The following is a 20,380-nucleotide window of genomic DNA, read 5'->3' on the forward strand; positions in this document are numbered from 1 at the left end:
AAAAAGTCTCATAAATTAAATGTAAAAAAATAAAAACGGAATAAAAAATTCCAACCACTCTATACAAGACGAGCCGCACGTGTCCGCCGACATCCCTTTGACTTCGTTAGGGAAACGGGGCACACTGGCCGGACAAAACCAGGCGAGAAAAAGACGGGATTAAAGAGAAAGAAAAGAGAGCAAACAAAACAAGAAAACAAAGCCCGTCTAACCTAATTTCCTCTGATTCGGGCCTGCTCCAGAGCAGAAGAACAAAAGACACTCCAAAATAATAACACCCCAAAAAATGCGCTTAAACGTCTCCGAGCTTGTAACATGAATAATTCAGCAATTGGCATTTTGTCATCTAGTGTCTCTCGCTATCTCGTGGAGATAAAGGGAGAGGGGAAAAAACAGATGTTTTCATGCATTAATGAGCAGCTTTCCAGGCAAAAAAGAAAAAAAAAACAGCTTTTGTTGGTTAAGGGAATTCCCTCAATGCTGTACAATTTAGACTCTCCATTGTTTTTTTTTTGTTTTTTTTTTACTTTTACTTAAGGAGGATAACTCAGTACAGTGGTGCCTTAAAATACGAGTTTAATTCATTCCATAGCCAAGCTCGTAACATAAATCACTCGCACCTCAAGTCATCTTTTCGCATGGGATTGAACGGAAAAGCCGTTAATCCCTTCCAGCTCCCCTTAAAATAAATAAATAAAGAAATCACATTTTTTGTAGTGTTTTTACTCAGGAAAAAAATATTGTACTTCACAAAAAAACATAGATATAACATAATTAAATGGAATGTCAAGAATGAAACAGTTCGTGCATCGTGATTAAGTCAGTGTGACTCCTTCTGGTGTGCACGACATGGCCACCAAGGGGCAGTATAATACAGTCATGCATACACAAATAAAGAAGAGTTTCACAACTATGGTGACTCAGTAAACTGCAGTAATATTAGTCATTTTTCGCAGAGGACAAATAATATATATATATATATATATATATATATATATTTGCATTCAAATATCCACCAAGATGCTATGTGTTACCCGTCTATGGCGTTTCTCATTATGTGTTAGCATTAAGGTAGTGGACTTTAATAACAAGTATCTGTACTTCTACTTAAGTACGGAGTGTGAGTCTTTTGGCCACCTCTGGTGCTTCAGAAGACAGGGACGATTCCGGCACGTACGCACATGATCGCTGACAGTCAAGTCTTGACAAAGCTCCATTTCGGTTGGTGCTAAGAACGAGGGCGTGCTTCGTGAGCCGTGGCCATTCCTGCTCAGGGGGGGGAGGAATTGTCGGAGGTGGCCCGAACGTTTCGCGACACCTGCCGCCCCTTTATGGCTCGCCGGCGGGCTGCTCGTTGGACTGCGCCTGATGAGCCGGGGCTAATTCAAGGGGTGATTATGTAGTTTGCTGGACCACTAAACCTCTTTAAGCCCGTAATTACTGCCTATTTGAGCGAGGGGAGGCACTCCAAAAAGCATCGGTGAACGGCAGCCACAGCTGGAGGCTGACCACCGTGAAGGCGGGGTGCCGGTAGGCGGGGGTGTGCCACCACAGAGGGTAACAGTGAGATGCTCCATAGAACAGCAGCCGTCGCTAAGCTTTGAAAAAAAAATTAAATACATTCAAAAAGCCAAGCAGGTTGGCGTCGGCTGCAACCCCTCACTCACTCACTCATTCCAAAAAAAATTTCATATTTTCATATTTTTTTAATTGTTCCTTAACATTATCTTTTTCTTAAAACACGCCACCTGCCTTGAAAAATATTTGATTTTTTTTTTTCTTTTACGAGACATCTCTGAAAAGCCCGCCAAACACGGTTTAAATCTAAATGAAGATTTTTATTTTTTTTCCCCCCCCCCCCCATGAAATCAGACGTGCTTGGTTAGAAAACGCAACTCATGCAACGTTGGTCTGATCACACCAATTTTCAAGATGTCACAGCGGCCCGGAATTAGGTTCAATTAATATGGAGGGAAATCCTTGGCTGTTTCTTGGTTTAGTTATCAGGATGACGAGAATTTGACTGGTCTTGGCGGAGGTCTGGACTCTTACATAAGCCGTCATTGTTTCGGCCTTAAACTATGTTTAGATATGATATTATGATGAGTGATGAGTAAATGCCTTTTTAAGGACATTCGAAGCGCAGACACTTGGTTCGGGATGTTCATTTGTCCGAGCGCTCACTGAGCACGTTTGCGACTTTCCCGATGTCGTGGCTTATTTCGGGCCAGACTTCGAATGAAAATGCGACTGCCGCCGAAAGCCGATCCCTCGGAGGAAGCAATTTGGGCGCACACTAATAACCTTGCCGATATTATTACGTTATTAGCATAATTACCCTTTTGCCCCTGACGTTTTAATTAGAAAGTCAGCTTTGGGGAGGGCTGGTAAATGCTGAAAAGTAGGTGAGGTAATTTCACAATTGCTCCCTGATGCTCCGGAGGACGAAGAAGCTCTGTGACGTCTCATTTTGAGTACATCAACACACACGAGATCTTCTCACCTGTCCCTGCCCTCTTCCATCCATCTGCTCTATATTTAGCTTTTTGCCAAGCTTTCTCATGCTCCAACACCCCAATACCCTTCCCCCCCTCTTTTATTGTCCTTCCATTTGCCTCCTCCTCATCCTCTTGTTAAGTTGCCGTTAAGTGCGCAGCTCGGCCTCCTCCTCCTCTTCCTCATCAGTGCACCACTACGACAAATCAATGAGCTAATCCGTCGTAACAAACAAGTGAGCATCAATTGCTTCACCTCCCGATTGCAGGACGGAGGTGAAGTGTGCAAGGTATTTACAAGAAGAGTCGGGAAATAAGACAACTCGAGTTAGTTAAAAAAAAGAAAAGAAAACGGAAAATAGCATCCAGATGGGGGAAAGTGAGGAAAATGTCATGTTTCTTTCTTTTTTTAGGTCTGAATTCCAGCATCACGGCTAGCTGCTGGTGGGCATTCACCAGCTGCTTGACTGGATATAGGAATCGGCTCGCAACAGTGCACGCACACGTACACGCACCCACGTGACCCGACAGCGACTTCAGCGGTAGCGTCACACGGCTCGTGCTGGACTAGCGTTTAGCACCTCCGCCTCACTTCTTAGGTGCAGGCTCCGAAACTGGGCTCAGGCCTTCCAGTGTGTTGTTGGCATATTCTCCCTGTGCTTGTGTAGCTAAGTACGCCGGCGTCCTCCCGCATTCCAAAAAACATGCTTGTTAGCTTCAATGAAGACTTTAAATTGTGGGGGAATGTTTGTTTCTCTAGATTTATCTTGCGATTGACGGACGGACCTGCGCAGGGTGTATCCCGCTTTTCTTGCGTGTCGCTCCTCTCACAAGCACAATGAATACATGTTGAAGTCACTCAAAGGCATCTTGACCACCTTGCTGGCCAAAACAGCATGACAGTGTTTGTTATGAAGCTCATCGTGATGAATAGACTCCAACTCACCCGTGAGCCTATTGAGGACGAGCCCTATAGAAAACGGATGGATTGAAAGATCCTTGTGTTTTTGTTTTTTGCAAATCCAAGCTAAGATGGACTGTTTTGTTTATTTGACCTTTTTACAGTTCTTTGTACACTTGCTAAAGAGTGAGACACGTGAGGTCGCATCACGGCTTTGTCATCAATGCTAAGGCTGAGTGTTGCTAAAAGTAGCGGTTAACATATTGTCACATTTGTATGAGAGTTAAGAATGCTTGTGCAGTCCAACAACGTTTTATGAAGGTGACAGTTTGACCATGAAGTGCATCATTTGCATTTCCAGGACGTCCTACGGGGAAAATGGCTTCAAAATTGCCAGCAAAGTGGAATTTGACAAGTGGTTCCACTGACCTAACAGAGAAGCGGGATTTACCAGCAGAGCGGTGGGATGCGTTGAATCTTGATCATTCCTACTTTCCATTTTCAATTGGCAATCGAAAATCCAAAGAAGAAAACGTGATTGATGATTTATTTTTTGAAGGAAATTCTGTCCTGGGGAATATTTTTCCATTTTGTATTTATGACCCGAGTATAATATCGACACATGAAAAATCTGACTTTTTTCTGTTAATTGAAGAAAACAACAACAAAATAATCACTTAGTTACTTTTAGTCACTTTTTAATTTCTTGATTTTTGATAGAAAAATTGATGATGTTGGAGATGCATGAATATAAGAAAAACCGTAACCGTGTGTTGGGAATATTTGTTTGCATAAGATTGCGTCAAGGGGAAGTGGTGTGACGAGAGGGATACACAATCTGGCAACACAAACCCACTGATGAATGAGCTCGCAGATTATCAGCGTCTTAAAACGGCAGCTAACATCACCGAGCGAAAACACGCGCACGCACAAATAAATAACTCAAGTGACTAGGGCACGACACAGTCACTCACACACACACGTAGAATATGTGGGGCAGTGGCCATATAAGTACAAGGTATGGAGCTGCTGACTCCAGCCAGAAAAGAGATCCGACAATCCCGGATCACCAAAACAGCCTTAATGGATAACGGCTAACAGCTAGCGCTAATGTGATTTCACACTGAAGCAGAGTTAATATATTGCTGGCTGAACACAACCATGCCACACACACACACACGCACACGCATGTGCACACAAACGCCAAGGGTATGCTAAACTTTCTTTAAAGCGGCTGAACTTTATTTAAGGAGTTTTAATGTAAAAGTGCTGATTTGTACTTGCAAAAAGTCCCGGTTAAGGGGGCGGATCAAGTCATGTACTTCCAAGTTGACAAAACCATACCGCTTCCGCATTGCCGTGGTTCGCTCGTCACAAACTTACCTGTTTGCGTTTCTTTCCCCATGCAACCAAAGACCCAGCTATTTGCGAAAAATAAACTAACCTATTCGTGTTTTTGTGCTCTTTCATAAACACCTGAAGATGCCACTAGATGGCGCCAAAGCACTGTCTAATACGAAAGTAGTACATTCGTGTCGAGGAAGTACGTTGAAGCAATGCGACTGTGAGACAAGCGTTATTATGTCGGGGCGGAGCCAAGTTTAGCCTGAGTTGTTAGTGGAAGTTATGGAGAGTCTCTGTGTCAAATCCTTTTTGAGCTATTTCTTTTTCAAGGGCAATGTTGCAAGGTGTTTAAAACAGAACTTAGGCAATTATAGCAAAATTTAGGGTACTCAAAGTAGCATTTTTATTTTTTTTTTTTTTAATGGATGTGTTTCAGAATTTCTCAATGAATAATGCATGAATCTTAATGACCAATTAGCAGGGGCTGCTACATCCAATTAGGATTGTTGAGCCTTGGCGGAGGTCGAAGTGGAACGCCACCCCGGATGTTTCCATCCATGCCAGCTCAACGGCGAAATTCTGACCGTATTTTTCACACACTTGCACTTGCCACTCACACTCGAATAAATACCACGGCGATGGTGCGGAAGTCCGCATCCCACCCATGCGCTGATGTCACCCTTGTGTGTGTGTGTGTCTGCTGGTAGCACTCAACCAAGAATGATTTATCATTTTAGAGTTATTAGTCTTAGTTATTAGCCCCGACGGCACGCGCACACGCACGCACGTGCGCACGCACACACGGGCGTGTTGATAACACACAGTTGATAATGAAAGCGAGAAAGAATGTTAAAGGGCGCGTGAGCACGAAACCATCAATCACGTCACTGATGGTGAGTTCGCACACACACACACACACACCCACACACACACACACACACACACCTTGTTATCATGCAAGTGGGTGCATTAATTGTAATGTATATATCAATAGGGCGGCCATGTTGCTATGCTAACTGTTAGCCGCACCGAAATGTAAAATATATATCAACCACATCTATTGTATATTTTGTATTTATTGTTGCTAAAGTGCTCCCCATCCATCTCACCTACCATCTGTCTATTCTTTATGATTCTGTCTGTCCAAATAGCAATCCAACAACCACCCATCTAACCAGCAAGCTACCCACCCACTCATTCACCCCTCTGTGCAACTCCCCATCCATCCAGCCATCCATCCATCCATCCATCCGTCTCTATCCTCCCATCAATCTATCCTTCCTTCCATTCAACTCCCCACCTATTATCATCTATCGAAACGCTAAACCCTACTACCGACCTAAGTTTTTCTTTTTTCAATCGCTACAAACGACCGCGACGTGATGTCATATTTCATAAACAAGCTTTATTGGTTATTGCTTGGCTTTGTGTGGGAGAGGTCACACATTGTGCCTCAAAGCGAGGTTCCATTCTGACCTCCCACTCGGGTTACCAAATATGCTTCCTTGCCCCTGTAAAAAAAAAAAAAAAAAGAAAAAAAGAAAAAAGAAAAAAAGGTCCATCCATCATTCTGTCCATCAATCAGAGAACAGATGGCCTTTCATGTAATCTGTGTCGGGACCGCCGGCTACCCCTCTGCCCTGGTCATATACTACCACCCCCACCCCAGTACCCCAAGACCACCAAGACCCCATGCAACACACCCAATCGCTCCCACTTGCATCCACACTCCCATGGGTCACTTTTCGCCAACGATGGCTCATCATGCCATCGTTTTTTTAATACACAAACAAAAGCAAGTGTGTGTGAGCGCATGTGTGTGTGTGTGTGTGTGCGTGCGCAAGGGTCAGTCAACAAAAAAGATGCCCCCCTTGTCTGCCTTCAGTCTCTAGGGCCTGTCAAGAGGGATAATTGATGATGTTTTCATTACAAGGTGTGGGCCAATGTGGGGGTTGGGGGCACAAAATGAGCACACATACATGTATGTGTGTGCGCGTGTATGTGTGTGTGTTCGTCGGAGGTTGATTCAGCTGCCTCCCTCGTCCGATGCCACCAAAACCGAAAATAAAATATCAGATTTTCTTTTTTACAAAATTCAAATTACTGATTGTTTATTTTATTTTATTTTTTTTTGTTGTTGTTGCCACAAATGACAATGACATTATTCAAAAACAAGCTCCGCCTCCCCCATATTTGGCATTTGAAAATGATTGCGCTCATGTTGTTTTTTGTTTGTTTGGACAAATAGTCACTAGAGGGATCAGAAAAAAGTGGCTAACTTGGCAACAGTGAGCGTGCTTTTGTAAACTTTTGTTTGTGCAAGCAGTAAGAACGCGCCTTAAACCAGGGATTCTAAAATGTTCGCATCCAGGAAACTTACAGGGGAGAAACCTTTCCTCAAAATCCGACGCCGAGGAATGCAATATGAATTCAAAAGTTGCCTATTTGGAAAAAAAAAAAAAAAAAAAAAAAAAAGTTATGTTACTTTTTTTTTTTTTTTTTTAAATGAAAGAGAAACACGGGTATAATGTTATGATAATAAAATTTTCTTTTTTTTTTCAAGAAAAAAAAGTCACTTTTTATTTTGCTGGGATAAAATGTGATTTTACGAGAATAGAGGTGGATTTCCCCAAGATAAAGTCGTAATTGTTTGACATTCAACTCAAAGTTAAACGAGGTAAAACAAACAAAAGTCAGATTCCAATTTGTGAATTACGAAAATACAACTTTATTCCTGTTAAAAAAAATAAATAAAAAAAAAAAAGAAGGAACTTTACTTATGCTTTAAGTTATGTCCAAATAATGTGATGGTAAGTCGCAATCATATCAGAGCTTTTAATTAGCCCAAAGCTGAGGTAGGGAGGATAGCTTGCGGAGTTCGACAACCACCGCTTTAAACTACGAAGCCGCAAATAGGGAAAAAAATGTAAATAATAATAATAATAATTTTGGGGAATTGTCCTGAGCAATAAGCTCGATTTAATTGATAAAAAAAAATATTTGAATCGCCCAGCCCTACATTAAATTCTCTCCTTTCATGTGCCTCCCCACCACAGCAATGAGACCACAATACACACACACACACACACACACACACAGTGTAACACAGCCCAGAGGCAATCAAGAACCCCTAGATAAAGTATCACAGAGCGGGCAAAGAACAGCAAATTGTTCTCTGACGTCACAGCCGTCACGCCAGGCCGCTGGCACATGCGCGCCGCCGTCTGTCCTCTCTTTGAAAAGCGTCAACGCGCCGGCGCCTCTGATTCCGACGGCCACCGAGAATGAATTCAGATCACAATCACGTGAGGAGGAGGAGAGATGACGGCGCAGCACGCGACGAGATGGGCATCGCGTCTTTGTTTTGTGACGGGAGCCGAAGACGGACGGTCAGCTGATGTTGTGCAGTCTCGTTCCCCCTCCTTTGCTCTGACGAGACGACCAAAAATCACGGGGCAAGCATCACCGGGACACGAGGCCAGTCCACTGCATGCAGGAAGACTTTCCACAAAGTCTTAGCGTGTTTTATAACGTTTTTTGGGAGCCTCAACGTGCCAAACATTGGCCCACTTTTGCCAAGTGTGAGTTTCTTTGTGATTAAAAAAAACAAACAAACTCGTTTTTCATCTCAAGCCGAACGCCAGTTCAACAACAATGCCGAGGAATGCAATATGACCCTAACCCTAACCGGGTCTCCGGTTTTCAAGTTGGCTACGCCATGACTGAAAATCCACCAATTTTGTCACATGACTGCATCCTGGGGTAAATTGATGAATTTTAGGGCTCCTGAACATGCCAAATTGGAAGCACGTATCCTAAACACAGAAGCAAAGCGACTTTCCGAAGCTTTTTGCCAACGTTTGAGGATCGCTTGCAGCTTGAATTCTACTCATTTCGACTTTTAGGGGCTTCAACATACCCGAAAACTCTCCAATTTTTGTGAGTGTGTATTGTCGTGAAAATGTGAATACTTTCGGGAGTTCTAAACAGCATAGAAGCAGTGAGTGCCAAGTAGAATCTATCTCAGTCTACCTAAACAACACTCAATTAGATACCTTGTGGCATTTTTAAGAACCTTAAATACTGAATTTAAAGGATTAAGTGTCTTTTTTTTTTTTAAGAATAATAAAAGCCTTTATTTTCAGAAAAAATACATTGAAGACTTTTTTATATTTTACCAAATGACCTCACACAATATGTTTGTTGTGTGTGTGTGCCAAAATAAAAAAAAATAAAAATGGAATGTGGAATTTTTATTTATTTATTTTTTAATGGTCCATTCATTCATTCAATCGGGAAATACAATCTCATGTAATTATATCGATCTATTATACTTACAAACCATTTTCCATGCATAAATAGGGATGTTTAACGTAAATTTTAAAAAAAGATGCTAAATATAACTGTAGGTTTTGAGTGAGTTGCCATTGTTGTTCCGTTTATTTTCCCAATTTTTTCCAGTCATCTCACATTTGTAGCTTGAAAACTTGGGAATTCCCAGCGTTGCGGAAGGCAACATTCCAAATTGATTGGTAAGATGAAGCATTAAGATAGAGGAGGAACAATGAAAGGGTCGACTGATGAAGAGGACTTTTTGTCCATGAGGTCAGCCCTCGTAATAAAGAACAAAAACGTCCAAAGCGAAGCTCTTCAGAGGGCGCCCGGATGATCGTGCCCCAGGTGACCACGGCGATGACATGTTCAGCCTCCAGCAACAAACGGTCTCAGAGCGACGCCATCAGAGGCCGACTTTGGCCTCGCGCAGCGCCCGGAGGAGCGCTTGTCATATGTGTCGCGATCGGGGAGAGATTACGGCCGGCTCGGCCGCGATCCCGATCTGCTCGCACGACGACTGATGCTAAATTCTCGAGTTGCGAAGACATTCACGAGGCCTCGTCGCTTCCTAAATGTGCCAGCTTTGTGCTTTGTGATCAAGACATTCAGCCATTTTAAGAAATAAGAGTTTGGCTCATAAAAATACTCTAAAAATTCAATCTGGTGAAAAAAACACTAATTCGTGTTGCGATACACTTACTGATACAACTTGAAAATCTTACACTTGATTTTTTTTGTTTTTGCGAGTTAACACTTGATTTATTTCAATGACTCGTGCAACTGTTCCCCCCCCCCCCCCAATTATTTAAAATAATGTGGTAGCCATAGAGCGATAACGTTGATTGTAATTGTTGAAATAATAGTGCTGGGCTATGCAGTTCTCTACACTTTGTGATTATCGAAAGTAGCGATAATGATTTTCGCTTGCCATAAACTATTGATAAACTTTGAATGTTATATTGATTGAATATGGATATTGTCTGATGTCACACTACAGGCGAATTTTTGACATATGAACATGCTGTAAATCCGACTAGTCTGCAAAAATGTCCTGTATTTATTCTCAGTTGCACGGCTGTCGTACTTTATCGTGTCAGGTTTTTCTTGTAATATTTATCGATTGTCTCGCAATATCGTGATACTGTTTGAGCAGTATCGCAATTTTTGCCTCGCTGGCAGTGTTGACTGCACACGGGGCAAATTCGAGACTCCCATTTTCATTCGATAGCTACAACTGAGATTCAGAAAACTTCATTGGCTCCTCTGCCAGTGCCTGAATGAACCATTTTCACACCTGTTTCTATTCAAAACCTCACTATGTGTGTGTCTGTGTGTGCGCTTTGCGCTGGTAAGGGGGGGTACATGTGCGTACGTACGCAAGCGGTTAAATTAGCCTCTAATTGTATTAACGGTGGATTATGCCTTCCAGTCGGATTTTTTAATACGCTCTCTTGGTGCTTTTTATACGTTTTAAAATGGAGAAAAAGGTGGTGGTGGCGGTGTGGAGGGGGGCGGGGGCACGCGGGGTTGGCTTCTTTTACGAGCTGCGATCGCGGCTGCCTCTCGTGACAACGACCGCGTGTACAAACGGGCAGGGAGCTCAGCCAGTAACGGGAGTGTTAGCGATAATGTGTACGCGATCGCGTCCCGGTCTGCCAGCTAACACGCTAACACCATCGCCCCTCCTTGTTTGAAGCTGGCAGCCATGAACGGGAATAACAGTGGGGGGGGGGGGGGGGGGGGGGGCGGGGCGGTAGAGGCGTGCTTGTGAATTCCATCTAATTACTCCATCACATAATTTCACAAATTGCCTTTTCAGAGGGGAGAGGGGAGCGGGGCACGGGGCGCGTCGGGGGATCGGAGGCCCGAGCTTTCATTTACTACTCATTTCTTGTTAAATTAAACAAGAAAATACCATTTGGATGAAAGCAAAAAGGGGGGTTGGGGCAGCGGGGTGTAGATTCCAAATGCATGATGGGATGCTTTGAAGAGGCAGTACCATGTTTCCTCCTCAGAGGCCATCAGTGCAGCTCTGACACTTACCGCCATGGCTGTACGGGCAATTCTACTTGACTTTTCGCCACATTTCCACCAAGTGGTCCACAGTTCAATTCACCTTCTCCGGTTTGAAATGCTCAACCAAGATTGCGATGCCTTTTTTTTTTTTTTTTGGGGGGTCATTTCTGTTGTTTTTTTTCCCCAGGTCAAAGTAGTATGATCTGGTTTGCGAGCATACGGCATACTGGACAAAGAATTGTCACTTTCATGTCGTATAATATGATAAATCATCGGGACTGTACACAGTTTTATCCCTATTTACAGATAACGTTAGCCTTGCAGTGTCACGTTTATCGGTGTTGCTGGATGCATTGATTGAGTACCTAAAATTGAAAACTGCACCGCTTGATGGAAACTCGCCTTTAAATAACAAAGCACACAAAATTCTACGATGTTTTTGCAGTTTCTATTGTAACCACAATAGAAACCAGCCTTTCGCCGAGCTAAACACGCTGCTGTCCACCGATTGGCCGACAGACATCTGTCACGTCCGTATTGTAGAATACAACGACGAAAATATTGAGGCGAGAGGAATGCACGCCATGTGTGTCGCGTAAATTGGCCTTTTTGGGCAAATCAAGAAAACGCAAGCCTGATTCAGCAAACATCACGTAGCGTAATGAACCAAATAATTGGGTGGAAATGTGGCTTGCAGATGAAGACTTCCACCCTGAACGCTTGTCTAAATTATTGATGATATCCAAAGACCACAGATTTCGAATACTAACTTTTCCTGCTAGAATCGCGCCTAAGACAACAAGATGAAATACGCCAAAACCTCAGATAAGATGCAGAAACGCAGCTGGATGCTGGATGAGTGCCTCCTACTACATCTCCTGGCAGCTTGATCGCACCACCCACCTTCCCTTCCACTCAGGCACGATGGCGCCTCCCCTGAGGGCCCGAACGTGAGCGGCGGGCGCGCTGCTCTTGTCTAGTTTTGCTGTATCAACATCTTCCCCTGCATGTGCGCTCAATTATTAAATACACTTGAAAGATAATGGGGGGGGGGGGGGGGTGTTGTTTGTGTGCAATTGGTGTAAGACAAAAAGCGGCAGCTGAGACAGTGAGGCAGCTCGCTAAGTGTGGCATTAACCGGAGAGGAGTGCGATTAAAATGATGGCGATACGGTAAAAATGATGCGCGCAATAAAACCAGGCTGCTGCAGATTACTGCATGATAGTCTTGCGTCCATTAAGCAGGACACTAAGAAATATAGCTTGACTTGTGCCGTCCACTCACTGATTGGTCGAGAGAGAACTGAATGGAATAACGGTAACAAGATTGGAATGTTTAGATAACAAAAAGCAGTTGAAAAATATCACAAATTACGACAGGGAGCCACAGTCACAGGAGAACAGTAAAACGTAAATATAAGCTCAGCACGCAGGAGCTGCTGCCAGCCACAGCTCACGCCCAGACACTCACACGCAGACCCCAGCAGGCATTTTATGCTTGTTTTTTTTTTTGGTTTTTTTGTGGTCAAATACATTTACAATGCCTTTAAAACGTTTTTTAAATAAGTCTAAACGCGTTTAAAGAGAGTCGCAGGGGATAAACTAAAAATAAATGTTCTTTACGTCGCAGATTTTCAGCTATTCCGTCTTGAACGTACCGGCCGCGATAAACGGGGGTTCTCTGTACTGTAATTACAGATCTCTTGGGCATTTGCTTCCGGACTTTCAAACCAGCCTCATATGCTGATGGAGCGAAGCCAGCCCGCAGTGTTGGCGCGACATTTCGGGTTGCATGAGTTCAAGTGTAAAGACGAACTCCATCAAGCCTTCACTAAGCGAGGAAGTGCCCCGGTGTGATCTAGCGGTCCGCCGCCGCTGAGGCTATCGGCGCATCGAGTCAAATCACAAGCTCCCTCTCACCATTTCACGTTTCTTTGAAAGAATGACATATTTGTTTTTAATAAGCGCTCCATCAAAGTGTCTCCGTGATCCGCGAGCCGGGGGGCGTGCCTCGCTCGGAGCGGATGCCAACACAAGCGTGTGTCTGTGAGAGAGCGGTGCAGCGTGATAGTAGAAGAAGAAGAATGAGAGCGGCTGTGATCTGGCGAGCATCGATGTGTTGTTTGATGTGCTAAAAACCAAAGTGGCTGCGGTCGCGTGGAGATGTTTTCACATGAGACGTGACGCCGAGAGCGACCGAGGACCAAAGTGTATTATATATTACTAGCGAGTGCCATTTGAAAGTAATCATTCAGCAATTCAGGAAAAATGGCATCTTCAAATCAATGTGGCCACCGTCCTATTTTCGGTAAGCCAGCACGTGACGGTACAGGACTTAAGAAACCCAAGTCATAGAGAGAGGAGTAATATGTGCCGACTGAGCGAATGGAATCTCAGTGGTAAATGTTTATTATATCCCGAGAAAGGATAAACTCAAGTCCCAGAGAAGGGAGTAATACATGCTGACTGCGTAAATGGAATGATTCTAAAATGCCAGCATTTTATCTGACCAGAGAGAAGAGAAACCCCCGTCTCAGAGAGAGGAGTAATCAATGCAGACTTGAGTTCTTTAAAAATCCCAGCGTTTTATTCTGCATGTCTTTACAAACCCAGGTCACAGACAGGAGTAATACATGCCGACTGATTCAATGCTATTACTTCATAATTCCAGCAGATGGCGTTATTTTTTTGTTATCATTATTCTTTTTTTAATATTTAAGGAATACAAAGAAACCGAAGTCTCTGGGAGGGGATTAATACATGCTGACTGAATGAATGTAACGGTGGAGTATTTTGGAAAAGAAATTCCGTTTTCTCTATCCGAACTCACCGTTAGATGCTGGAAGAGCCACGCCCGCATGATGTTGGTGGCCACCTTGGGGAAGATGCCCCTCTTCTTGTTGCGCTTCTTCTCCTTATCCGGGTCATCGTCGTCGCCCGTGCTCGGCGAGGCCACACTGTTGTCCAGGCCGTCGCCTGCAAAAAAAAATAAATAAATAAATAAAAAATAAATAAATAAAAGAAGGCGAGAGATTAAACGCGCCATTTGTTGACGTCAAGCACCTCAAAGGGGGATAAAATAGTGAGGAATTCCCAGGCGGTTGGTGTTGGGGGGGGGGGGGGGGGGGGCTTTGTAAGCTAACGCAACAATAGCCCAAAGTGAATAGCGCATCATAAACGCATTCATTTTTAATACTTTTATAAATATCCTTGCCTTTCATAACCCCCACAGTCAAAACACAGCTCGCATCCCAGCACAAAGGACTTGTAAGGTCGCATTTCCCCACTCAGCCATCCTGGCCCGCGCAGAATTGAAACTGACAGAGAGATTTAGTCTTTATTATTCTGCATTTGGGGGGGGGGTTAATAGTTATTCCACCATTTGACTTGCACTGGAATAGAGTAACACGGCGGTACAAAAGGGGAGGCTGCCAAATGAAAGGTAGTGCAAAAAAAACGGCGCCAACAAAGCTAGCTGCTTTTCATAACAATGGCGTCACGGATGCTTACAGCAACCTGTAGGGCTTCGATAAGGTGCTATATTAAGGCCGGTTCACCTCACCTGAGGGGGAAGACAGCTTAAGAAGGGCGGGGGCTTTCAAAGGCTTTTTTTTTTTCCTTTGCATGCACGCATGTACGGTACCTATATGTACACACGCACATCTCACCAATTACTGTAGGCGCTCCATATGAGCCTAATTGTTGCTATCGGTATTCAAAAAAAGAAGGCAGATGACATTCATCAAAGAAACACGGGGAGCGGTAAACAAGCGACAGAGCTGAGCTGCGAGTGCGGAGAAAAGAAAAATACAAATAAAAAGCGCGGCGAGAATTGGCTGCGGTTATTTATTGATTAAGCGCAAAGCACTTCGAAAGCACGCTCGGCATCCAGCGGCGCGTGAGTGACACCTCGCTAAACCCCGAGCACATTGATAATTAATGGGGATGTTGGCGCTAATCCGGCTGGAGATGACTTTTTTTTCCACGCCCGCCGCCATCAGCGGAATAATCAGCGGCCTAAAACCCGGGGCCTTTGCTCCCCATTACCTCGGGCAAAAGAATTCCTGAAAGCGCGCCTGCGGGGGACCTGAATTATACACGCCATTAGGATAGCGAGAGCGCCCAGATCCGTACTGCCAGCTCCCGCAACGCCGAGATGCATATGCGCACATATGGAGAGCTTTTTAATGAAGTTGCAGCGATAAAAAGAGGTTCCAGAAACACAGGTGCGAACATTAATAATGCACATATGTGCAGGAAGATGGCGGCACCACTGCGGAGCGTGCGGATGCAACGCTTTTAGCCAAACGGTGTGTTCGGACTACATGGACAAGGAACTTTTGGAAGACCTTTGTGAACTATTGTCGAAATTTTGTTCCAGGGAAATTTTCCAGGTTTATAGAAGTCTCCGGTCGGGGTTGTACTACTTTTAAAAGGTCCAGGAACCTTTATGCACCTCCGAACATATCGGAATAAATGTTTAAATTTAGCAACTACTAAGTATCAAGAACTTCCTGACAAGTCGACAGCAGGAACTGTACACCGGAACTAAGAATTTTAACGGAATCATGTGTTTGGATGACTTCATTTACTGTCTAAATTTAGTTCTATTACACACAACTTGTCCAACTTGTACCGAGGAGGCACATCGGCCACAAGAACCGGTAACATTTGGAAAGATATTTTGTGTTTGGACTGCGGGAAGTCTAAATCTAGTTAGAAGTGTCTACATTTCGTTCCAGGGACTACAAGTACCAATAACTAAAGGTTCATGGAGCTTTATGGCAGGAACTTTACCTCAAATCTAGGAACCCTTGGATAACCATTGCCTGTCTGCAAACATTGCCTAACGTGTACTTCCGTCTAAAGTCAGTGTATTTAAAGGAGGTAGTACTTTGGGGAAGGCTATGCACCTCCAGGAACAGCAAGTACAGTACCAAGAACTTACTGAAACTTTAGGCAGCAGGAACTGTACCCCAGAACTTGGAATTTTCAAGGAATCAATTGTGTGTTTGGACTGCTGGAAGTCTAAATTGAGTTTCAGAAACTAAAAGATGACCACTGCCTGTTTGGAACTCTTGTTTAAAATTTTGTTCTGGGGTAATTTATCAGGGCCAGAAGAAGACCTTGCCAAAGAGGTAGTACTTAGGAGCACTCCAGGAACCTTTCGGGTGGGTTCTGGACATCTAAACATAACCGACTGGAGCCTTTTAGTTCTGGGAACTGCAGGTACCAAGAACTAACGGTTCCTGGAACGTTAGGGATCAGGAGCTTTACTCCAGAACTAGGAACTTTTGGAGGGCCATTGTCTGTTATTGCCTGAATTTAGTTCCAGGGTAAGTTATCAGGGTCTACAAACCCCGAGAGGCGGGTTATTTCGTGAGCTACAGGAACCAGGGCTGAACATTACTCCACAACGAGGGGCTCTTTGGTGGACCATCGTGCGTTTGGACTCAATTGAACTACTGTCTAAACTCAGTTCTCGGATATAAAGACACTACTATTCCCCAAAGGCTCAGGAACCATCAAATATACAGTACACTAGATTCAAACCTTTATTCCAGAACATAAACTGTACACTGAAACTACATTTTGCAGAATGCAACAGCTGGTCTGTAGTCATGTCGCTCATACATATGCTCATTACAGTCTGTTTGTTGTAAAACTACCTTGTGCAGGCTAGTTTGTTATAAAGTACGGAGGCTTTAAAGGGTTAAAAAGAAAAAAAAAAAAAAAATATATATATATATATATATATATATATATACATGCAAAGTGTTCCATTATCAGTGTTTCTTGGAAAATAAATTTTGGGTTTGGGGGCTGAGCACCCCTGAAGTTCAAACAGTGCGAGTAATGTGTGTGAGTTTTTGTGTGTGTGTGTGTGTGTGTGTGTGTGTGTGTGTGCGTGTGCGTGCGTGCGTGCGTGTACGGGCGGGTCCGTCCGCGCAGCCGAGGCGTTTGTAATCCAAGAGCAGATTTTCATTGGAAGCAAATGCTCTGAATCCGCTGTAAAGACCAGCTCATGTTCAGCAAAGCCTACAATAACAAACCCAGGGGCTCGTCCCGTGCGAGTTGGGAAAACAGAAGCAAATGGCGAGCGAGTGAGGGAGGGAGGAAACGGAGGGAGGGAAGGAAGGATGAGGAAAACCATGAGAAGTATGGCAAACTACAGCGCTAAAAGAAGACGCTTGCCTTGTTTTCGTTTTCGTTCTCTGACGTCACGCAAGCATTTGCCATCTCAACAAACAAAACAGAGCTCACCATCTTGGCATCAAAATGTGCCAAATACGACTTTCAAAGTTGGGCTTCCGGCCAGGGTTAGGGTTTCAAATTAGCCTTTCAAGCCAAGGATAGGGTTTTAAGGCAAGTTTAGGGTTTGAAAGTTGGCGTTCAAGTCAGGTCCAGGGTTTGAAAGTAGGGCTTCCAGTCAAGATTAGAGTTGCAGTGTAGTATTTTAAAGGCACACTTGGGTTTTAATGTTAGGAATTCAAGCCAGGGTTAGGGTTTCAAATGATGGTTTCCAGCCAAGGTTAAGATTTGCAAGTAATGTCTCTAACCAGGGTTAGGGTTGCAAGATGGGGTTTTAAACCAGGGTTAGGGTTTCAAATGAGAGTTTTAGGGCAGGATTAGGGTTTGAAAGTAGGCCTTCCAGCCAGGTTCAGGATTTCAAGATAGGGTTTCAAATCAGAGTAAGGATTTCAAACCAGGATTGAATTCGAAAGTAGGGTTCCCAGCGAGGGTTTAGCTTTCAGACCAGTGTTATGGGTTCAAATTAGGGTTTCCAGCCACGGTTAACATTTGAAGGTAGGGTTCTAGCCAGCGTTATGGTTTCAAATCACGGTTGGGATTTGAAATGAGGGTTTCAAGCCAGGACCAGGGTTTTAAATGAGAGTTTTAAGACCCGGTTTGGGTTTGTAAAACGATCCAAGCGCATCACAAGTGGAAAACCTAAGCAGGTTATGTCTTAACAGTAACCCGACTGCCATCTCATGACATCATTAAGCTTCAAGTGACCACATCCAAGATGGCCCCGCTCGCACCAAAACGCCCCAAAAATACTCAAGACACGACACCGACCAGCAAGAAGAAGACGACGAGGACGAGGACGAAGACGAGGTTGAAGAAGGGGCGAATCAATGAAGGGTGCTGCATGGCCGTGGGGGTGCGAGGCTGCATGGTGGGTGCGTATTTGAGTGTGCGTGTGCGTGCGTGTGCGTGTGTGTAACATGCATGCATGCATGGATGTGCATCGGTCTGTGTACGCGTGTGTATGCGGCCTTTTCTTTATGCATGTGTGTTTCCAAGCACGGCGGCTCTGTGTGCAAGCGCGTTTGTGTGTGCGTGTGTGTGTGTGTGTGTGTGTGTGTGTGTGTGTGTGTGTGTGTGTGTGTGTGTGTGGCAATTAAGGAGCAGGCCAGTGACTGGAAGGAGCCAGGGGCAATTGAAATGCCCCGGGGCCAACCAAGGGAAAGAATATTTTATCAGTCGCCTCACACGGCGAGTACACTCACACACACACACGCACACACACACACACACACACACACGCGCGCGCGAGCACACACACACACACATTCTGGGAGCAAACAGATAATGACGTAAAAAGTAGGTTAGCCTTGGCAGTGTTTGGCCATGCGTTTCCACTAGCCTTGTTAGCATTAGCCCCTTCCATGCTCATTCGGTGCAGGTTGTTTGTATTCTTCGTTTTGAATTCCCACGTCATCCCGCGTTACTTTTTGCTGAAGAAAGGAGAGAGGATATTTGAATGCATTCAGCAAAAGAAGAGGGGGGGAAAAAAATTCGGTCATTTTGCTGGTCAAATTGTCCCGTTTCTCAAGTCATTTTTTTCAGTAAGTGCGATCAACACATATACTTTTGCAAATTTGCAATCGAGCCGCGGGTAAAAGACTTGCCGACAATATTTATTGGGATTTTTATTCCCTTTTGACACAGACTCAAAGAAGCCTTGGGTCAGGTTGATGAAAAAAAATCCCCCAAAATATTTTTAAGACGTAAAAGAAAATTGTAATAGGGCATTTCCGATCAAGCTGATTGGATTGAGGTCGCAAAATATCCATCCTTTACCGGATTTAGGATCACGTATTGAAGTGGGCCAAATCTAATCGTCGTTGATGGACGACAACATCGACAAAAGATAGCGTTATTGCCGCACAAATTCCGATCCAACAATTCAGATTTACGTTGCATTGAAAAAGCTCGCCATCTTTTTCCGGATTTAGGACCACAAGTTTGAGTGGGTGAAATCCAGCTGACATTGATGGACAAAAACATCTACAAAAAAAAGATAGCGTTATTGCCGACAAAGTTTGATCAAACGTTTCCGATTGAGGGCACATTGCAAAATTACCAACCTTTACCAGATTTAGGACCCCCATACATTGGTATAATGAATATGTTTACCTAGCAGTGACACATGGGGCTAAAGAATAGGCAGAAACGTCTCATTTCTAGCATTTCTTTTGTTGCAAATATAAACCAAAGCCTACTATTTTTTTTTTTTATGTCATACCCACACACACCTTATTTTACCAAATTTTAAACGCAAACGAAGCATGGATTAGTCTTTCATGTCCAATTTCCATACGGGGAGGGCTCAACAAAACAGCGCTATCAAGATGGCTAATGACGCTTCATCTCTTTTGTCTTACGTCTCAAGGCAAACGCTGACATTATCGAGCGCTATCTAGGCTAATCTGCTATGATCTGATTACGAGCCGTCGCTCGCGCTGCGCCGCGTCGGAGGTGTCGGACGTTTTTCCGCTGCCTGAAAAAGTGAACGTCCGCCAATTTCTGCCAGTCGGTCATGTTCGAAACTGCGGCGTGTCACTCCCGGCACCACGTGGGAGAATTATGACATTTAAGATTTCTAACATGTCCATTTGTTAGCCCCCCCCCCCACTTTGCCAAGAGCACAAAGGGTGATGAATATTAGCTTTGTGCCAGCTGTCATGAGTACAGGGATCATTTACAGATGGCTAAACGCTTTTTTTTGGGAGATGTTTGTGTGAGATTTGATGGAGCGTGAGGTGGATTGAGAGGGAGAAGAAGTGCTCTGCTCGGTCAAGTGACCGCCTCCCGTGGGCCCGGGTTCTTTTTGGACTTTCACGACCAGAGCATCTCACGTAACGCAGGGGAAGGCCGGGCCGGGCGAGACCCAGGCCTCGGGGCCTCGCTATCGTGTTCCGCGCTGGGCTCTTGTGTAGCAGGTGAGAAAACCAGCTGAAATCCAGGTGGTGCTCACAGAGGCAACATTCACACAGTGGGGA

At 44.3% G+C, this 20,380-nt stretch overlaps 1 protein-coding gene across 1 annotated transcript in view; it reads right to left on the reverse strand.

Annotated features, from left to right (window-relative positions):
- meis1b (Meis homeobox 1 b) overlaps nt 1-20,380 on the reverse strand; it is a 101,467-nt gene that overhangs the window by 34,477 nt on the left and 46,610 nt on the right. Inside the window, exon 8 of the mRNA XM_061791135.1 lies at nt 13,921-14,066. Coding sequence (XP_061647119.1) covers nt 13,921-14,066 — 146 coding nt within the window. The remainder of the gene's footprint in view (nt 1-13,920; nt 14,067-20,380) is intronic.

This window comes from Phyllopteryx taeniolatus, chromosome 11 (assembly GCF_024500385.1).
Source record: "Phyllopteryx taeniolatus isolate TA_2022b chromosome 11, UOR_Ptae_1.2, whole genome shotgun sequence".
In the NCBI taxonomy this organism is placed as follows: domain Eukaryota; kingdom Metazoa; phylum Chordata; class Actinopteri; order Syngnathiformes; family Syngnathidae; genus Phyllopteryx; species Phyllopteryx taeniolatus.